The sequence below is a fragment of the Antedon mediterranea genome, chromosome 4, assembly GCF_964355755.1.
Source record: "Antedon mediterranea chromosome 4, ecAntMedi1.1, whole genome shotgun sequence".
Classification (NCBI taxonomy): domain Eukaryota; kingdom Metazoa; phylum Echinodermata; class Crinoidea; order Comatulida; family Antedonidae; genus Antedon; species Antedon mediterranea.
Window position 1 is genome coordinate 34,496,863 of NC_092673.1, and position 16,130 is coordinate 34,512,992.

Genomic DNA, 16,130 nt, shown 5'->3' on the forward strand with positions numbered 1-16,130 from the left:
ATATATTAAAGCAATATTCATTGTACACGTATGTGGAGCTAGGTAGATTGTTTTCCATTGTTCGTTATTGAATACAAATTTATTTTCTGCCCATTTCTTTTGTGCTTTCCATGATTTAAACATTGAGTTATGAGTTATTATGGATATGACTAAATGAATATTCATGTTTATTTTGTGACGTTTCACGAGGGGTCCCTAACTTATACGAAAAGAACTATCGCAGCTTGGACACGCGACAAGGCTCAAATCGAACCGAGCGGCACGAAGCTGGAAAAAAGTTACCCATGGAGCAACTCAAACGAATTCATGACAACGTTTACACGTCACATTCGATTATGATGTTCACACTGAAATCGTTCACCACGTAAAAATAACGGTTCGATTTGACGCGTGTAAATTGTTCAATGTGCACCGCCATGTATGTCATAATATATTCCATATCGATAAGCTGGTATATTTGAATAGATACAACGACTTTTGTCAGATCACTTATCTAAATAAAATTACTGAAATGAAGTTTAAATAAATTCTTAAACCACGTCAGTTCTTGTAAATTCTTTGCTTCAGACTCTTTCGACGCAAATGATACGTCTAATTTGTGTTATTATGTACAATATACGAAAATGTTATGCGTGGTGTCCGAACATGATGTCCGAACATGATGTCCGAACATGATGTCCGAACATGATGTCCGAATATGATGTCCGAACATGGTGTCCGAATATGGTGTCCGAACATGGTGTCCGAACATGGTGTCCGAACATGGTGTCCGAACATGGTGTCCGAACATTATACAAAATGTGTTTTAATAACAACCCCACGTGGTATTATTTAATACAATGTAATTTATTAATGAATATGCATATAGAGCCTAACGTAGTAGTTTCTTAATAGAGGTTTTCTATTTCGGCGAATAGTACGATTATCACTTCATGTATAAATACCGTATGCATGTCTATTGACTAGGCACTGTAGTAACATAATGCCAGAATATTAATACCATCAGCATAATAAACTAATAAACTAATAAATGTTAAATAACATAAATATTTAGGTCATAATAATACGATGAATAGTTTAAGAACGTAAAGGTTAAATTGAAATCCAACAAAATGAATCGCAAACACTGTCATCAACTAGTCATCTGATGCTCGCAATTCTGAGGGATACTCAGTCAACAATTACGGCTGTTATAAAGTCATGCTCTGATGGTTTGAGTCACGCTCTGATGGTTAAATCTAACATGTTTGCAAAGCACTGACTGAAAACTTGCTGATGATAATGATATTTATCATATCACCAATGGCCTATTGAGTCAAACCTTAATGCATTTCACGACAGCGCACACCCGCTAGAGCATATCATAATTATTGTGAATTATGCTAGCCAACGAATTTTTATAACCAGTATACTCAAATAGTGGTTATATGGAATATAGGGAGGAGGGCTTGTAAGCACAGCTCCCACTCCACATCCATCCTGTAGGATTCTATCAGGTACGGTAACTAGTGCTCTTTATTTTTAGTGCGCCCTTAATTTTGCGATGCACGAAAATAAGGTTTACAGTAGACAAATAAAGCAATATTGTGCAAAATAAGTATCACGAAATACTTTTTTGCTAATAATTGTATGGACGAGGTTCAACTTTTCCAAAATGTACGATCGCGACAATTAAAACGCGCGAAAATTGAATTTTAGGGTACCGAAAGTTACGGTGCAAAAGTATTGCTAATCAATAACAATTTATCATTTTAGGTTTGTAAAAATAATCGTTACTGTGTTTACTTGTATAACGCAAACCAGACAATGTCATATCAAAACTGTTGTTGATTATATAGAACGTGTATACGTTCATGGGTAGGATGTCTTTAAGAACGCATAGGCCTATACGTTTAAAAGTCGAATGTTTTTTGAACACCTACACATTAAACTAAACTTTTTTAGATGCAAACGCATATACGACATGTCACGTCTTCGAACGTGTATACATTAAACGGTTGAACGTATTTTAGTTTTTATAACGCATACGTTATGTGGTGAACGTCTAACGCGTTCTAGCTATGTACCTACAATACGTGTATATATGTTCGTATATTAAACGTCTTCTATGTAGAATATGTGTATACGTTCAAGGGTCAAACGTTTTCTAGCTATAGTGTATACGTTTAAGGGTTAAACGTCTTCTAGCTATATTGTATACGTTCAAGGGTCAAACGTCTTCTAGCTAGAACATGTATACGTTCAAGGGTTAAACGTCTTCTAGCTATATTGTATACGTTCAAGGGTTAAACGTCTTCTAGCTAGAACATGTATACGTTCAAGGGTCAAACGTCTTCTAGCTATAGTGTATACGTTTAAGGGTTAAACGTCTTCTAGCTATATTGTATACGTTTAAGGGTTAAACGTCTTCTAGCTAGAACATGTATACGTTCAAGGGTCAAACGCCTTCTAGCTATAGTGTATACGTTTAAGGGTTAAACGTCTTCTAGCTATATTGTATACGTTTAAGGGTTAAACGTCTTCTAGCTAGAACATGTATACGTTCAAGGGTTAAACGTCTTCTAGCTATATTGTATACGTTCAAGGGTTAAACGTCTTCTAGCTAGAACATTATATTAATTTTAGGGTTAAACGTCTTCTAGCTAGAACATTATATTAATTCTAGGGTTAAACGTCTTCTAGCTAGAACATTATATTAATTCTAAGGTTAAACGTCTTCTAGCTAGAACATGTATACGTCCAAGGGTAGCACGTCTTTTAGAACGCGTATACGTTTAAGGGTCTAACTTCGTCTAATGCATACGTTCAAGTATCAAAATGTCTTTTCTTCTAGCTTTAATCAAGGCAATGTGGTATGATTGCCTCGCTCTAATTAATTACGACTTGTTCAATTTGTGTTATTTGTTCACGTAGCTACAATTAGCTCATTCTATTTCTACACTTCACCGAAATCCTTCAAATGTATGTTTCATTTTTCCCTAACGGCAAACATTTTTGTTCAATGTTGGCTTTTCTGCAGACAGACAATACAGGCTCATATTGACAAAATTGAAGAAAAAATAGATTATAATTAACGTATTCATCCAACACACAAACTATATTGTGCAGTATTATTGAATTTTTAATATTATCTCTTCAATTTCCTCTTAAGCCATCTCGTAAAATACGAGCTTGAAAGAAAATGTATCAAATATTATGCTGGCCTTAACATAATGTAAAAAAACAAGGATTATTTTGTTACCAACGTGGATTTAATACAGCCTTGCTCTCGAATTGTCTAATATTTAGTGTTTAATATACGGCCATTTAATTTATGAAACACAATAAGTCTATTGGTAACGATTAAGCAATAACTAATTTCTATAAGTCAGTAATCACCATCATTGTGTACGTACGTGTACTGTTATTTATTTTATTGGACTTCCACCATTGTTCTTGCTTTTTGTATTCAATATTGTCTCATCCTCAAATTCATCTCATTTGAAATGCCTAACACGTGACTTTCTTTAGATAATGTTTGAAATGTGACGGTGTTGCTAGGCAAAATTCATTAAACAAAAAAAAAACGTTTCAAGAAAAATGTTGGATAAATTACTTGTTAGCGAATTCCTACATTGGTGAGCCATCGTTTTTTAACGCACTACACTTTTGTATATCTTTTTTGTGATCTATTAGGTGGTAAATACAAAAAATACAATGTGTCTAAATTTGCGTTTGAATATTTAAACGTGCGTGGTTTCGTTGACGAATTTAATACATCTTTTGAACAAGCGAGTGTATTTATATTAGGTAGACATTTTCGTGGTAAATAAAATTACTACAAAAGTGCATATGTTTACACAGTCAAAGCTGGATACCAATAATTAACTGGGCTATCGGTTTATATAAATACATTTGAATACCGAAATTAAGTGGAAACATTTGGGACAAAACAAAATGTCCCTTTAATAGAGATGTCGCTCTGCTAAGGGGTTTGACCATAGTATTAAAACATAATATATTAATAGAGTGATCATTGAATAGGAGTTTTCAAACAGTAGGTAGGTAGTTTGTTGTGAAAGTTATAATTTCCCTTATATTGCTATTGCTATCTAGCCTAATGAACCATGTCCAAAACATTATTTATATATTATCAAAATACCAATTGCATACAGAAGAACCCCTAATAAGGGAACACCTTTAGCGGCCTACAAAGTGTCTTCTTAAAATTGGTGTCCCCTGAATATGAGTGTCCCCTGAATATGAGTGTCCCCTGAATAGGAGTGTCCCTGAATATGAGTGTCCCCTGAATAGGAGTGTCCCCTGAATATGAGTGTCCCTGAATAGAAGTGTCCCCTGAATAGGAGTGTCCCCTGAATAGGAGTGTCCCCTGAATAGGAGTGTCCCTGAATAGGAGTGTCCTCTGAATATGAGTGTCCCCTGAATAGGAGTGTCCCCTGAATAGGAGTGTCCCTGAATATGAGTGTCCCTTGAATATGAGTGTCCCCTGAATAGGAGTTTCCCCTGAATAGAAGTGTCCCCTGAATAGGAGTGTCCCCTGAATAGGAGTGTCCCCTGAATAGGAGTGTCCCTGAATAGGAGTGTCCTCTGAATATGAGTGTCCCCTGAATATGAGTGTCCCCTGAATATGAGTGTCCCTGAATAGGAGTGTCCCCTGAATAGGAGTGTCCCTGAATAGGAGTGTCCTCTGAATATGAGTGTCCCTGAATATGAGTGTCCCCTGAATATGAGTGTCCCCTGAATAGGAGTGTCCCTGAATATGAGTGTCCCTGAATAGGAGTGTCCCCTGAATATGAGTGTCCCTGAATATGAGTGTCCCCTGAATATGAGTGTCCCTGAATATGAGTGTCCCTGAATAGGAGTGTCCCCTGAATAGGAGTGTCCCCTGAATAGGAGTGTCCCCTGAATAGGAGTGTGAGTGTCTGAGGGTTTTCTACTGTAATTGTTGTCACAGGGGTCACAAGGGGGTCACCTGACGTGAAGGTTAAAATGTTTTATTTATACAGTTACAACTATATTGACGTTAACTATGTTATTAGACTATGTCCACAACATTCAACTATATTGACGTTAACTATTTTATTAGACTATGTCCACAACATTGATATGTATAAAAATACCAACTCTATATTCTATTGTTCTATCCTCGTTGCTTATTCATTGCTATTCATATTCATCATAAATTAAATTAGCGCCAATATAAACCACACACAATATAATAAAGTAATCAAACGCCTGCGAATTGGTAAATTGCTGTAAAATTGATATCATGCATAATTGGAAATAGCAGTCATTTTACATTACGTAAACGCGTTTTCGTGACATAGTAATTGCGTTAATTAAAAGTGTACTCACTCACTTCGTCAGGTCTCTGAAACTGAAACCACGTCTAATGGATCTGTAAAATAAGATGTACGGTAGCTTACTTACTCACAATAAATGTACGTATATAACAAATTGGAAGTACACAGGAACCTATTGTTTAATAGGGTGACTCAAAAGAGCGGGTAGAATGTCTATAATGGTGTTTCTACTGTAGCCATTTACATGCCTGACACGGAACACAAACAACCTTAATCTTGGGCGCAACCAAGGACGTTAGGTCAACACAATCGAGTTGACCAATCACAAACGACAGTTCGGATGATCCATCGTGTCGTGATTGGTCAAATTACTTACGCTGCGCTAGTAGGAACCAAACTTTAAGTAGTGACAATAGTGGTTTTGAGATTAGCGGCAAAATATTACTCATTACGGAGGGTTAAAACTCTCATCAAAGGTATACTAAATTTTAAACATCGTAGATAGGAGATTCTTAGATATAAACCAATTCGACTTATAATTAACTGGCTGTAAGACTTTTTCAGAGCACTTGATCTACTGATTACCTTCTCATCTGGTCATAATGATAGCCAGTTCAAAAGGTAACCGAAAACAGAGCAGCTATATGAAAAATTTACATGAATAAAAAAATACAGTGTATAATTCACACTTGTTTATAATATAGTATACACAAGAATCGGATAACATTAACGTGACGTCATTACATTTATACAAACCATATAGTAATATAATCATGTGCACCTGCAAAATTAATATTGAGCTTCATTATATTTTTCTTTTTAGATGACTATAACTCATTTGTATCATCACAGACTAAAAAGCATATCTCTGCTAGACAGTACCTGCCAGAATGTCGGACGACAAGGCACAAGAAGATCCCGAAAATGTGAACACTCACAAAACGGTAACCTTTAAAAGAAGCATGCAGGCGTCAGTGTACGGCGGCAAAAAGAGCACGAAGAGGAGTATCTCACGGATGTCTACCATCCTTGAGCTGCCAAACTGCAGTAGAGAGTGCCGTAAGGTGCTGCAGATACTTCTCGTCAACTTAGGCCTGTTCGCTTTTTTGATTGGATATGGCGTCCTCGGAGCGGCTATTTTTCAGGCGTTTGAAGGGCCAAATGAGGTTGAGGAACATTACGAACTATGTGATAAAAGAACTAAATTAATTGAAATGTTTGCAAATCTGACAAATATAACATTGATAGAAAGTAAGCTTGTGGAATACGAGGAGAGTTTACTGGGTGTTCACGATAAAGGATATGAAACGATTGAAGGCGAGGAAATGAATTGGAACTTCTTTGGTTCACTTTTCTTTGCGTCAACTGTAATAACTACGATAGGTAAGACAATTGATTTAACATCACTTATCAGGCGTACGCTGGATTATAAAGGCGGAAAGCGGAGAGAGAAAGGTGGGTAGGGAAAAGCGGGAAAACAAACTTGTGGAGGGAACGACGCGGAAAGAAATCGGTAAGAAAAGGTGGGGAAGGGAAATAGAGAGGGAAGTAATGTGGGAGAGAGAAAGACGTCGAGCGAAAGACAGCGAGTCAAAAGCAGGGGGAGGAAGGCGCGGATGGACGGGAAAGGTGGGGACCGAAAGGCGGAAAGATAACTATGTTGAGAGAAAGGTGCACGGGGAGAAAGACGGACGGGATGCAGTGTAGAGAAATGCGAGAGGGGACGGCAGGGGAGGGAAGAGATCATTATTTTCACAACTTTAGTCGAGTCAGTTGTTCTGAACGAACTCCCGTTGAGTACCACATTGCTGCCGAGGGTCCTAAATCAAATACCTTATGTCTCAGTTTGCATTTAAACTAGAGGACCAAGCAGCTAAACTGTTATTATTTCGTTATAATTATCGTAATAGTTCTACTCAGGCTATTGTTTACGATCTGAGCAATGTATGTTGCCATAGAACCTGTCAATAGTGATACTTTATTACTACTACTACATTACTTTGGAGCTTGAATGTAATTAGGCCTAAGTACGCTAGATGACAATAATGAGTATAAGCCTAATATGAATCCTATTATTAGTCTAATGCAACTACCATTAGCGTTATAATCACGATTAAGCTTAAATTATATTTACCTTAATTGTGTCAAAAAGCACGATTATGTATTTAAGATTTTGTAATTTAGTTCAAGGAAACACATAGTATTAGCTTATGTGTTAATAATCGGTACTGTATCAATAATTTTTTCCCTGGAAAATTCTGTGATACATGGTCACATATGTCTCACATGTGAAGCCTGTATCATAGGTCTAAGCCTAAACTTAACATTAACATTATCTATCCAAACATTTAATTGTGTATAGTCGTGCAATAGTGTGTGCGCGTGTGTAATTGTAATTGTTAAGTTCTGAGGTTCATATTATCGTACAAAATATAATGTAACATAATAAATACGGTACAATATTTCGGTCTTTGACTGCTAACTGCATGTTTTTCAGATTAAAAAAAATAACAACATTACAGGCATCACAAGTGATGTAGGCCTATACTTACACTGTATTACGGAATAACAACATTACAGGCATCACAAGTGATGTAGGCCTATACTTACACTGTATTACGGAATGACAACATTACAGGCATCACAAGTGATGTAGGCCTTACTTACACTGTATTACGGAATAACAACATTTCAGGCATTACAAGTGATGTAGGCCTATACTTACACTGTATTACGGAATAACAACATTTCAGGCATTACAAGTGATGTAGGCCTATACTTACACTGTATTACGGAATAACAACATTACAGGCATCACAAGTGATGTAGGCCTATACTTACACTGTATTACGGAATAACAACATTACAGGCATTACAAGTGATGTAGGCCTATACTTACACTGTATTACGGAATTTGCCTAGGATAGACATATTAATATACAGAGAATTATTTCGAATTATCGTGATATAACCTATACTACTATTATAAGGATGGTAGCTTAATGTATAGCCTTAAATCTACACATTTGTAGCAGTGTATGAACCTGGAATACGTAATCATTGACGAGTGTGTAGAAGAGAATCCCCTAACATCAAATATTCATTATAGACCTACCTAATGATGCCAACATGTGCTTGTGTTTTTTGTATATTTTTAGCGTGATCTTTACACATGTAGGCTAGGTAGACGTTATTTGTACGGTGCGATAGTGAGACGTCCAATATGCTCTAACTGGCGTTGTTAATTACCCGCTAAGATACCGATTATGCCTATTTATAACTTCAATTCAAAATTGACGATGATTCCGAGCAATTAATAACCGAATCTGTTAATTAGTAGTAAAGTCAATTGCAAATAGCAGTCATTTTTAAGATACTAGGCATACCGAAAGCAAGCGCCTAGCAAACGTGCGCTTTCCCCGCATGTGCCTCTCCATGCAGCTGTTTAGTTATGGGTCATCGTAAATAGAGCCTAGAGACAGAATATTATTGCTAACCAAACATAACGACAAGTGCAGGTTCTCATTCATTATAAATTTACATGGGTTGTATTGGTGTAACGAACGCATTGTGTTATCTATTTATATAAGTGTACCATTAATTAACAAGATCTATGGTCATAGAGTGACACTGCGTACAGGATGATGATATAAGCGTGACTTTTTTTTCCGATATATACTGAAATACAAAAATTGAATATATCAGATTATCGTCCTGCAGTAAAGTAGTGATTCAGTATCTAATATTCATTATTTCGTTGAATGTTCTATGGAGAAATTAAGTAATTCATGATTATAGGCCTATAGGCCTACAGATGAAATGTATCTATTTGGAAACATAGGCTCGGGTTATTTATTCATTATTATTTTGAGTGTACCAAAATTAAGTAATTTATGAAATTGATCTATTTGGAAACATACGCTCGAGTTATTAGATAATGTATTCATTTTCATAATTATAAGACATTTTTTGTTCTTATCTACCACAACATGTACGTTTATACAGACATAGTACCTTTTTAGGGTACTGTACTTATAGCAACATAATGACATACAATGTAATTGATTCAATTTTATTAGTGATAAAGATGAAATAATAATATATTTCAAGAAAGAAGGTAAAATTAAAGAAAGAAAATATTTATACAGTGTGAAATACAGAAGCAACTAAAGAGCAATATAAATAATTAGAAATAGGCCTGTATTATAATAAAAAATGTATAATTGTCGTTTTAAACGTTTGTATGTTCGTTAGAAAATTAATATTGTCGTGAGCAACTACATTTTGCAATCAACTTGTAGGCCTCCGTAAAAGATAGAATGATATAGTATTGTTTAAGCTCGTTATAAAACCAAAGGATGATATTGAATACTGTAACGCAATCTTTGACCGATACACGCGTCGAATGTCAACACAAACGTGAGAAGGTAGTCTGGCACGCTTAGATCAGATCGTCTGACATAACCGGTGACTATTACCAGGTGCGGTTAGGCTCGTGATGACGAAAGGCCTACACTCGATGTTCGATTTATTATAGGCCCATACATTTTTGTTGCATGTGCGTATCCAAAATTGTTTAAATTGATGGCTCAACAAAAATAGACCGGTAAATTACTAAGATGCATCATTGTCTATATAGATCTCGGCAGCAGACACCGAATGATGATTGCTTTTTAAGTATCCTCGCCTAGGAAGATGATCTGATGTTATTTGTCAACCAAGATTACCACATGCTTGTTTTAGAATCATTATTATAACGGGATACTAATTCGGTACACGGCGTATGTGACAGCAGCCACGTCCCATCTGTTGTGTATATATCTGTTAGGTCGTAATTCTTAAAAGAGTATGTAACGAAACAAGAACACCGGAGCTGGCATTTCAATGAAGTTACTCATCCCTTGATGCAGTATTACTAAACTAGGCCTGATACACAAACGTTATGGTGAATATAGGCTACTAAAGTGAGAAACAATACGGTACGTATAATTCTGAGCTATGGCGCAAGGAGAGCGACTGGACAGAGATGGATCTTTTAAAGATAATAGGCCAACTTATGTTTTATTGAAGACGGCTCCTGTTGAAGATGAAGACTACAGTATTTTGAAGCACCCTATTTGTCGCAATGCTATTAAATACACCATAGTGAACATCGGACTGTTTATACTGGCTTGCCTATACGCTTTAATGGGAGCTGTAGTTTTCAAAGCCATCGAGGGTCCCGTGGAAGAAGAAGCCTACGAAAAATTCGTGGAGTCGAAGGAGTCTAGCAGAACTGAACTCATTGACGAACTGGTTAAGTTGACTGGATACACGTCACGGTCAGTTCTTCAAAATGTATTGGATTCGTATGAAAGCAAACTGGAAGAGATTTCTGGATGTACCATAGCGCCAACTAAAACATTTGAACCAGAATGGAATCTTCCTGGGTCGTTATTCTTTTCAGTTGTTGTCATGACAACGATAGGTAAACAATTCATTAAGTTTTTTACAGGCTCTTTTATGATTATTATATTATTTTTAATATTCTGATCAATGACAATCACTATTAGCATTTAAAAAATCAATATTGATAATAGTTTGTCTTGAATATTCGATAATTATAATAAGCAAAGAGCATCCTATTCTCGTGTTACATATTGTATGGATTAATGTACTGTACATGTAATCATAATTATTTGCGTCATATTCCTAATGTAAATTCTGTAAAATCAAAAAAAGATTTTAAGGTTAGGGTAAATACAGTGGCATATGTGGTATTATGTGACGCGGATGATTTCTAGATACAGTATCCGAGGAGAATCGGCTACAAATTTAATTTTTTAAAATTTTTTATTTCATTCAATCGAAACCAACAGCGATAATTACAGCCACTAACAGGTTTGATACAAACAAAGCCAGCACCTTGATTGGTCCTAACATTGATCAATGGCTTCTCTCGTCCAGTACCCACCTTGACCAGAGGAAAGGCATAAGCCAATACGTCTGAGGCAGATAATAGGATAATAATTGACTTTTTAAAATTTATGGTAAAAGAAAATCAATATTTCTTACATCTGAAACCACCCCATGAGGGAAAATTGTTATTACGCCACTCGTTAAAATAATCCCCAGTCCATTAGTTATAATAATCCCCAATTGAGGATTAAGATTAAATTTGGATTAGGTCCACCGCGGATCCACAGTAGCCAGATAAGCTCAAAGCAGTCATGGAAGGACTGCACGTAGATGATATGTCTTGTATTTAGTCATGTATTGGCTATACACCCGGAGGCATAAACGAACTAATTATATATCCGACGGATGTTATTCACCCTTAAGTCATTCAAATACAATTTCTATTACGGTACCGGCAGTCGTTAGTTTAATGAATACTGTATATTGAATATTTGCATGAGTTAATTGTTATTACTAAAATAGCAACAGTCGATTCGTCCTAAAAGGTTAATCAAGGAAGTGGAGAGATTTACCTATTAAGTACATAAAAGAAAAAATATATACTGCGCTTGTTCGTAACGATTGAATGTAATTTCATGTCGGATGAATATCTAACGTCGTTGAAAGTCATTACATGAATCTGGGCCACACAAACTGTATTTTCAAATTGTTTTTACATAATAAGAAGATAGAAGGGTCTTTTAATAGGGCCAGGAGGGGTTACTTGTCTATTCTCGTAGGCATATTCAACCTACTTCTATCTCAATTGAAAGTTTTGTCGTGACGTTTTGAAACTAATAAGCTGTGGTATTTTAAAAGATTTTTTTATTTTATTTTGATTTGACATTTTTAAATGTTGATGTGACGTTTTCAAAGTTTTGACTCCTATGAAACCGTATGAAAGTTCCCGAGTACTAAGGCCTATATCTGAGTACTAAGGCCTATATCTGAGTACTAAGGCCTATATCTGCGCGGAAATGTATTTTTTGAATCGAGGATGTGGGGCCAGATGCTTTACACTTTACAACTACTAGTTAAACCACCAAACCATTCAAATATATTTTAATTTGTCTTATTTCTAAACATGGAAATCGGAATGGATCAACTCTGACAGCATAATCGTAGTTCTTAAATCTCATAATTCTGTTTGTAACAGATTATTGAATGTACTAAGCTGCGTGCAATAAATAATACATATTTAACGATTTCGTGCTCACAGCATGTTACACTTCGGTATGCATCGACGACGAAGTTAAACGGGATATAAATTACAATATATCGTGTATCTTGCATTACACATTTATCTAATGTGTATGCCTAAAGTCGTTTTGCTCACTATTCGCGCAAATCGGAACATTATCCTGGTAACCGTCCTGTGACAGGTATCTTTCGTAGTAACATGTAATATACATACCATCTAAAGATTGTTAGAACTATTTTGACGTAACACCTACGCAGAAATGTATTTTTAGAACGGAGGTGTTGGGTCGGATGCCTTACAATAATTACAATATTTAGATCTTACACGTCAACGTAAATCATGTATACAAAATACTGTTAAATTAATTCTGTAAAGTGATTAAAAATGATTAATCCCACGTTATTTCTGGTTTGCTTTAGCGCCTTGAGTGGTAAGATTAACATTAACATTAGTATTTCATTCTGTAAGTGGCGGGCTTCCCGCTGTTGAGTGCGAATTAAATGAAAAATACAATTATTCATAACATTAGGACGCAACGCAATTGGATGCGCGCAACGCATATTTTCCAAGAAGCGTTAACTTGGATGAGTTGTCGTTTATTGGTCAAAGTTGTGTCTGGTATATGCGTACGTCTCTAGTGGGGACCCAGCTTAGCGGTTTAATAAATATTGTTCTCTCTCGCTAAAATTATCCTTAATATTTTATTCTTGCAGGTTATGGAAATTTAGCACCGGTGACAAGATGGGGTCGAGGATTCTGTATGATTTACGCCGTCTTTGGTATCGCATTGCTGCTGTTGGTTTTAGCAAGCATAGGTTCGCTACTCGCTAAGGGTGCTACAATGTCCTATCGATACTTTAAAGTGTTCTTAAAGAAAGATGGAAGTGGTGATAAAAAAAGAGAAAAGGAGTTTGTACGAGAAGTGCCTAAATCCCAACTTGAGGGTACATCGCGTAACGCTGTTGTTGAGGACAATAACGGCATGGTGGTGACGCGTCTGGAATCGGAGACTAATAATAAAGATCGACCTATCTCTCCATTCTTTGATCCACATGTGGATTATGGCAGGTCGATTGATCCTGAAGATCCAACTAAGCTAACCCAGATTTCGCTTGAGGAACCTAAATCAGACGGGGAAGAACGAATAAAGACTCCTGATATTCAAGGAGTAGAAGAAGGTGAAGAGAAAAAACACAGCAGTCTTGATGAACTATTTGGCGACGAAGACGAAGCAGGAACAAATATTCCGCTGACAGCCATATTGCTGTTTGCCTTTATATACATGTGCCTTCTAGCAGGGCTTCTTACAGTCTGGGAAGATTGGGACTACTTTGAAGCGTTGTACTTCTCGTTCATAACTCTTACAACAATCGGCTTTGGCGATCTTGTACCGCAGCATCAGAAGAATCTGTTGGCCTGTGTTTTTCTGATAATGGTCGGAATGGCAGTCATGTCCATGTGCATCGCTCTAGCCCAGGAAGAGATTATGTCGAAAGTGCGCCAGATCGGTAAACTTATCGGGGTTATTATCACAAAACGTAGAGAATCAAAACGCAAAAAGTGATGAAACTAAAACACCACATATTTTGTGTAAGAATATGTATGCGTCATTAGTTGACGAAATAATGATGATGATGAAACGTCGGTGGTTTCTAAACGGATTTCATCCACAAATTATTCTCGCATTCATTCGAAAGTAGGCCAGCTTTAAAAAAGAAAATACGGTTGGCGATAGAAAAAAAATGGTTGGTCACGCTGTAATGTAAGTTGTGATAACAATGTTTTATTCTGTAAAACACCTACTGTATTTAATAACGGGATAATAATTGTGGTACAAACACAAGTTGTTTAGGTCGACCAATAACGATGCGCGCATTTTGAATGGCTGGAAGTGTGCCACTGTTTTATTATGCAAATAAACGAGATTTTATGTAAATAAGCAGATTGTCTGCATGATGTATCACATACTACATAAGCAAATCATAGAGGCGCTTTCCGTCACATGATTGTGCGCCACTTGTGTACGTTCAATGTTAAATCACGTGATTTTTGCGCCACTTTTGTATACGTTCAATGTTAAATCACGTGATTTTTTGCGCCACTTTTGTACGTTCAATGTTAAATTACGCACTATAATATGCAAACAGGCTGCCTTATTATTTCACTGAGCTTTACTAGCATTTTACATATCGAGACAAGATCAACGTTGTTTGTACTACGTAATTAAGATATAATAGTAAGGTCAAATGTAAACAAGATGAGTTATTGATGTATTAAATATTTCCGTTGTGGAGATTATGAAAACGAAATACGTGATATATATGTAATATTTTTATATTATATTATATCTTATTATATCTTTATTATATTATATCATATCTTATTATATCATATCATATCATATCATATCATATCATATCATATTATATTATATTATAATATATTATGCATGGGCGTATTAGCTCACATTGTCGATACAACATCATGCATAATAAACGAAATAAAATACTATATTTTGTTTTAAAAATACAGAAAATAATAATTATTGTATCTTTTACCGTATATTATATACAAGATTGTTTGACCATTACAAGTCAACGGTATAACTAACAAGCAACTGTTGTATGCTAATTTCACAGTACACATGTATTGATTAGTTAACGGTTCAAATAATTATATTAAATGTTAATCTCAAGTGGTGTTTACGTAGTTATTACACTTGCTTTCTGATTGCGTTTTCTGTCTTGTTGAAGGGTGCCACTTGGACGCAACGCAACAGCAGGTAAAGCTTGGTTCCAACTAGAACGAAACGCAAGGACGTAAACGCAACGCAAGCGTTTTGACAAGCGACAGTTCGAATAATCCATTGCTTGTGATTGGTCAACTCATATATCTTGCGTCTATAACAAGACCGTAATAATAAAATGTGTCTACTTACGACATGGGCAATACAGTCTCTAAATGTGCAGTTCGAACTTGGTACACTGAAGAAATAAATAAGTAGAGGTTAGGCCTAAGCATCAATTTTTGTTTTAAACATGTTCGATTGTTGCAAAATATGGCAACATTTTACACTGAACTTCTGTCTAACTACGGTATCATTACAGGAATTGCCTTTGAAATTGAATTTAAATTTTTTTTCAAAAAATAAGCTCAATTATACAATACAAACAAGGTGTTTATACTGAAAAGAAAACCATTATTTTAATTCAGTAGGTCTAATGAGTTGGTTTAATATTTACGCATACAATACAACAGTGTACCATCAATATATAAATAGTATCCACATTTACAAATATATTTATTATTAATCAATTATTTGAATAAATGCTGGCGTTATTTCATTAAAATATTATTAATTAAGGCAAATGTGTTAACTAGCAAGTATATTTTGTACTTCAATAAAGTTGAACATAAACATTTCATTTTGTGTTGACTTGACCTTTTAGTGGTAATAATCCAAACTCTATGACGAAAATAAACATTATAAATGGTACATTTCGTGACAACGGCTAGCAGTGGCTATACGGAATACATTCTTTTTTTTAACGCTCTGATTTCGAAAATCAGTGCTTACGTCATCTGATACCATCTTAAATTGATTTTTAGAAACTAATTATTATGTTCAATGTATGGTTTTGGGGTTTTTTTTCAAGGGAAAAACGACTAAAAATAAGAGTAAACGTCAC

The 16,130-nt window shown here is 35.6% G+C and overlaps 1 protein-coding gene across 2 annotated transcripts; it reads left to right on the forward strand.

The window, feature by feature from the left end:
* The first annotated feature begins 1,400 nt into the window (after positions 1-1,400).
* Positions 1,401-16,016, forward strand: LOC140047402 (potassium channel subfamily K member 18-like). Of its 2 annotated transcripts, XM_072092417.1 has the most exons (3): positions 1,401-1,496; positions 6,127-6,686; positions 13,155-16,016. In XM_072092417.1, exons 2-3 carry the CDS (start codon positions 6,194-6,196, stop codon positions 14,003-14,005), a joined length of 1,344 nt encoding a protein of 447 aa, XP_071948518.1. In that variant the 5' UTR covers positions 1,401-1,496; positions 6,127-6,193; the 3' UTR covers positions 14,006-16,016. The 2 variants fall into 2 exon arrangements, with proteins under 2 accessions (XP_071948518.1, XP_071948519.1); XM_072092418.1 differs by lacking the exons at positions 1,401-1,496; positions 6,127-6,686 and adding an exon at positions 9,936-10,770 and having other exon boundaries at positions 13,155-16,014.
* The last annotated feature ends 114 nt before the right edge of the window (positions 16,017-16,130 follow it).

Excerpts from the sequence above, each read along its gene's own strand:
- LOC140047402 (XM_072092417.1), top strand. The coding sequence starts at position 6,194 with ATGTCGGACGACAAGGCACAAGAAGATCCCGAAAATGTGAACACTCAC. Across the intron at positions 6,687-13,154 it reads AACTGTAATAACTACGATAG|GTTATGGAAATTTAGCACCG; the intron begins GTAAGACAATTG and ends TTATTCTTGCAG.